The sequence below is a fragment of the Hylobates moloch genome, unplaced genomic scaffold, assembly GCF_009828535.3.
Source record: "Hylobates moloch isolate HMO894 unplaced genomic scaffold, HMol_V3 SCAFFOLD_5254, whole genome shotgun sequence".
Lineage (NCBI taxonomy): Eukaryota > Metazoa > Chordata > Mammalia > Primates > Hylobatidae > Hylobates > Hylobates moloch.
In genome coordinates this window covers 1-4767 of record NW_026657529.1, presented here as the reverse complement: position 1 = coordinate 4767, position 4767 = coordinate 1, and the positions used below count along the sequence as shown (strand labels likewise).

Genomic DNA, 4767 nt, shown 5'->3' with positions numbered 1-4767 from the left:
CAGTGAACCTCAGAGTGTTATTCAGTGGGTATAATATTGGTCTCCTTACTCTAGAGACAATTGATCCTTAGATAATTTCAAGTTTATCTTAATCCATGCTCCTATAACTGGAGGAAGAAACAAGTAACTTTTTTTTGAAGTAATCAGATCTGGCATCACTAGTCAGCCCTTTCTGCTGATGAACGCTGGGGAAAATACCCAATGATGGATGGAAAAGGATGTATAATATAGAGATCCCCAAAGCAAAAACAAGATGCAGCTCGTATAATCTCTGAGCATTATTGAGGCCTATAAGTTTGCATAAATGTGGAACTGCAAGCGATACACACCTTGAGGACTTATAGCACCATCTTTGTGCACCTACAGTGAATTGCTTGACCTTATACTGATGATAAGAATGGTTTAAGCTTATTATAGAACACTTACAAATATATTTAGCATTATCTTGATATTTTTCCTTTTTTTTAAGAAGGAACCATTACACACTCACAGAAATGTAACTATACCACAAAGTACACCACTCCCTTTCAGAGTATTTTGAAGACCTGCTGATTCAACCCTCTAAAAACTTTACTTTGAGTTTCCTACAGAGAAGAATATTCTCCCAAATAATCCATATACACCAATGGAATACATTACTCCCTCAAGTACTCAGCAGTATTTCAAATTTTGACAATTATCAAAAAATATTCTTTGTTTCAAATTGACCCCCAGCAAGAAACAGATTAAAGACAAATCTGTGTTGCCCTGGTCCGACCTGAGACCCTGGGGACACTGTTCTTGTGCTGAGTTACTGAGATGAGCCAGCCCTGCAGCTGTGCCCAGTGGGCCCCATCCCCTGCTGATTTGCATATCCCAGAGCACAGCCCCCTCCCTACCCTGAAGACATTTTTACAGGCTGGTCACACCCTGTGCAGGAGTCAGTCTCAGTCAGGACACAGCATGGACATGAGGGTCCCCTCTCAGCTCCTGGGGCTCCTGCTGCTCTGGCTCCCAGGTAAGGATGGAGAACACTAGGAATTTACTTGGCCAGTGTATTCAGTACTGGCTGGATTTTCAGGGAGGGCTTCTTATAACATGATTGATTGTGTGGATGTTTGTTTTTATGTTTCCAACCTCAGTTGCCAGATGTGACATCCAGATGACCCAGTCTCCATCCTCCCTGTCTGTGTCTGTAGGAGACAGAGTCACCATCACTTGCCGGGCAAGTCAGGGCATTAGCAATGAGTTAGCCTGGTATCAGCAGAAACCAGGGCAAGCCCCTATGCTCCTGATCTATGCTGCATCCAATTTGAAGACGGGGGTCCCATCTCGTTTCAGTGGCAGTGGATCTGGGACAGATTACACTCTCACCATCAGCAGCCTGCAGCCTGAAGATGTTGCAACTTATTACTGTCTACAGGATTATACTACCCCATACACAGTGTTACAAGCCATAACAAAAACCCCCCAGAGAAGCAGATGTGTGAGTCTGCACTGCCCTAGGTGCTCCTCCTGGTGCCTCTATCTGCAGAGAACATCTCCCAAATTGCATCCACACTTTGAAGTTTCTGTAGAAAGTGCCATGAAGCCTCCTCTGTTCCTTAACTATCTTTCCATCTCCTCATCCCCAGTGGCACAGACATGGCAAACCCTCTCCTGGTTGCATTAAGAACAGAGATGATTACACCTATGAAGTCTGAGTTATGGTGTGAGTTGGAATTAATATCATAAAGGAGACACCACTCTTGGAATTCCAAGTAGAACTTTTTTTTCTAAAAACAGGAATGAGGGTCCAAACTACAGTCTTTAAAAGTCTTGGTGGCACGAGAATAAAGATGCAGATGCAAATGCAAAAAAGAGAGATTCTCTGGATCTCGCCATGAATCCAGAGTGTATCTGCCACTTCAGAAGGTATAATTGCCAATCATGTGGTCCTCAGACATGTCTGGGAAGCCCAGGTTTGGGGCTGCTGATGCTCTCTGCCTGGAGAACCTGCCTGATTTTCTAAGGCACCTGCTTACACTTGACCAGCAATGGTCCTATTCCAAAGAGACCTAGCCAAAGAGAATGATCACAGTAAAAAGCCAATTCCTTCCAATGCCTTCCTGGCCCCATTTTCCCTGAATCCTCCCTGTTAATTATAAAAACCCTTTCATGGCTCTGACCTCTGACTCACTGGGCTCCCTGCTCTCAGGTTTCCTGGTTCTGCCCTAAACAAGCCTCACACTGCCCCGCCCTTGGAGCTTTACTCTCACTTCTGCCTCAGGGGTGATGCTTTTCCCCAGACCCTTGGTTCCTTCCCTCACTCCCAAAGCCAACCCTGTGCTTCCCATCTTAATGATCTCTCTGTATGTGTTCATAGGACACCCTACTCCATGCTTTTGTCAGAAGCACTTTTCACCTTCTGACTTATGATATAATTTATTTACTTATGATTTTACACTTGATAGGCTGACTCCCTCTAGTGGAATTTGAGCTTCATGGGACCGGGGGCCATTGTCTATTATTTGCATTGCTACACCCCAGTGTATTGGGAGTACCTGGCAAACAGTAGGTGCTCAGAGGGGACCACTCTTCCCAGGAGTCTGCATGTCTAGAAGTCTGGGAGGATTGTAAAGAGTGGATTAAACTGCTTGTTATATGGACAGTGTTCCCTTTCCCTTTTTTTATTCCTTTTTCATACCCAGTCTTTAGGAAATAAGGAAAATTACAATTCTCAGAACTTACATACTTTGTCTCAAGTGATATTTTAGGTTGTATTTCCTGAAGACATATAATAATAATATGACATTATCATATTTAATTGATTATATTATACTAATATGTAATGACATATAATATGTACTACATAAGTTATAACAGTAGTAAATTTATTGACTTTCCATTTAAAAGACAAAACTTATCAGATTATATCAGGAGTCAGATAATTGATATTTCAGGTTTGTTGGCAAAGAAAGAAAACTGAATACATTCCTTAGATATATACATGAGAAAGAAAACAGATTTTCACTATTGCTATTAATAATTTTAAATGGAATGCAATCCAAAGAGCTTCTCAGCCTGTTCAGGGGAACCTCACTCACCACTACATGGTCACAATTCTGAGGAAAACAAGAAAACACCAAATGAGATTCTTGTTTCCATCAGTGGTGTGAACAGAGGTTTTCAAAACTGTTAAAGGGAAAAGAGTCTGAATGTGGGTGAATGGCTGTGTTGTGCAGAATGGAGTGCTCTAGAGAAGAGAAGATACCACCCCCATTTTTCCTGGCCAGCTGGACACACCATCGTCTGTGTGCAGGGAGTGGAATCACACAGTGATGAGTCTGAGCCTGGAGTCTGCTTATCTTTGCAGCTGTGGTCACTCATGCACCCACAGTGCTTGGCCTACCAAAGTGATGTCTTTTACTAGTTCTTCCAAAGAATGGAAGATTTTCAGGGCTCATAGAAAAGATATCTAAGCTGCGAAGGAAAAATGTGTATAGAAAATGAATTTCTGATCAATGACTTCAGCCAGGTACAATCATGCAGCAAGGAAGATGAATGGGCATGTTGAGGGAAGAAAGAGAAAAAGAAACCACAGGTTTTGATTTTTTTCTCCCAAGAGGTTTGTATTAAACACCATCTGTCTGAGCCTAGGTGATTGGTGAGGTATGAGGACAGGGATTAAATTGTGTGTCCAGGGGGGAGAAGGTCTACCCCATGCTAAGTCAATAGCCTTTCTGACCTGACCACCTGGGCAAGGGCTTCTCAACGAAAAGAAGAGGAGGCAGGTGGTCTCTGCAGCTGGAAGCTCAGCACCTTCCCATGCTTCTTTGCACGTTCCTCCCAACCATGCTGCTCTCCGGAGCCCATATCAATGCTTGGGTCAGACCTCAGGGGAAGAGCTACTCAATTAAGACCCAGAAAGATTCATGGAAGCCCCAGCTCAGCTTCTCTGCCTCCTGTTACTCTAGCTCCCCGGTGAGAGGAAGAGGAGATGGCTCTGCACTGAAACTCTCTCAACCTTCTTGGTTCCTCTGACCTGGCCTCCCTGCTGAGCAAGAAGAGTAATTATAATTCAATGTAGATCAGTGACTGCGGCTGTGCTATGAGGATGGTGTGCTTGATGCAGTTTATATGGTGACTTTCCTGTTTTATTCCAATCTCAGGTACCTCCAGAGAAGTTATGTAGATGCAGTTTCCTGACTCCTTGTCTTTGTCTTCAGGGAAAGAGACTCTCTCATCTGTGGGTGCAGTCAGAGCATTGGAAGCTCCTTAGCCTTGTATCAGCAGAAACCTGGGAAGGCTCCCTGGCTTCTCATTTATGGTGCATCCAGCAGGGCCACTAGAATCCCAGAGGGGTTCGGTGGTCATGGGTTGGAGACAGACTTTACTGTCACCATCAGCAGCCTGGAGCCTGAAGATTTTGCACTTCTTTGTCTTTTTTGATCTTTGTTTGTTTAAAGTCTGTTTTGTCAGAAACTGAAACGGCTGCTTTTTCTGCTTTCCATTTCTTTGGTAGATTTTCTCCATCTCTTTATTTTGAGCATATGTGTGTCATTGCACGTGAGATGAGTCTCTTCAAAACAGGATACCAAAGAGGCTTAGTTGTTTTTCCGGGTTTCCACTCCATGTCTTCTAATCGGAGCATTTAGCCTATTTGCATCTAAGGTTAGTATGAATATGTGTGGATTTGATCCTGTCATCATGATGTTAGCTGGTTATTTCACAGACTTGTTTATGTGGTTGCTTTATTGTGTCACTTGTCTGAGTACTTCAGTGTGTTTTTGTAGTGGCTGGTAATGG

General features: G+C 43.3%; 1 gene segment (V, D, J or C); it reads left to right on the top strand.

Annotated features, from left to right (window-relative positions):
• Positions 1-895: 895 nt before the first annotated feature.
• LOC116465449 (immunoglobulin kappa variable 1-6-like) lies at positions 896-1651 on the top strand. The segment is given in 2 exon segments: positions 896-997; positions 1122-1651. Coding segments are annotated over 2 exon segments (585 nt in total).
• Positions 1652-4767: the final 3116 nt, after the last annotated feature.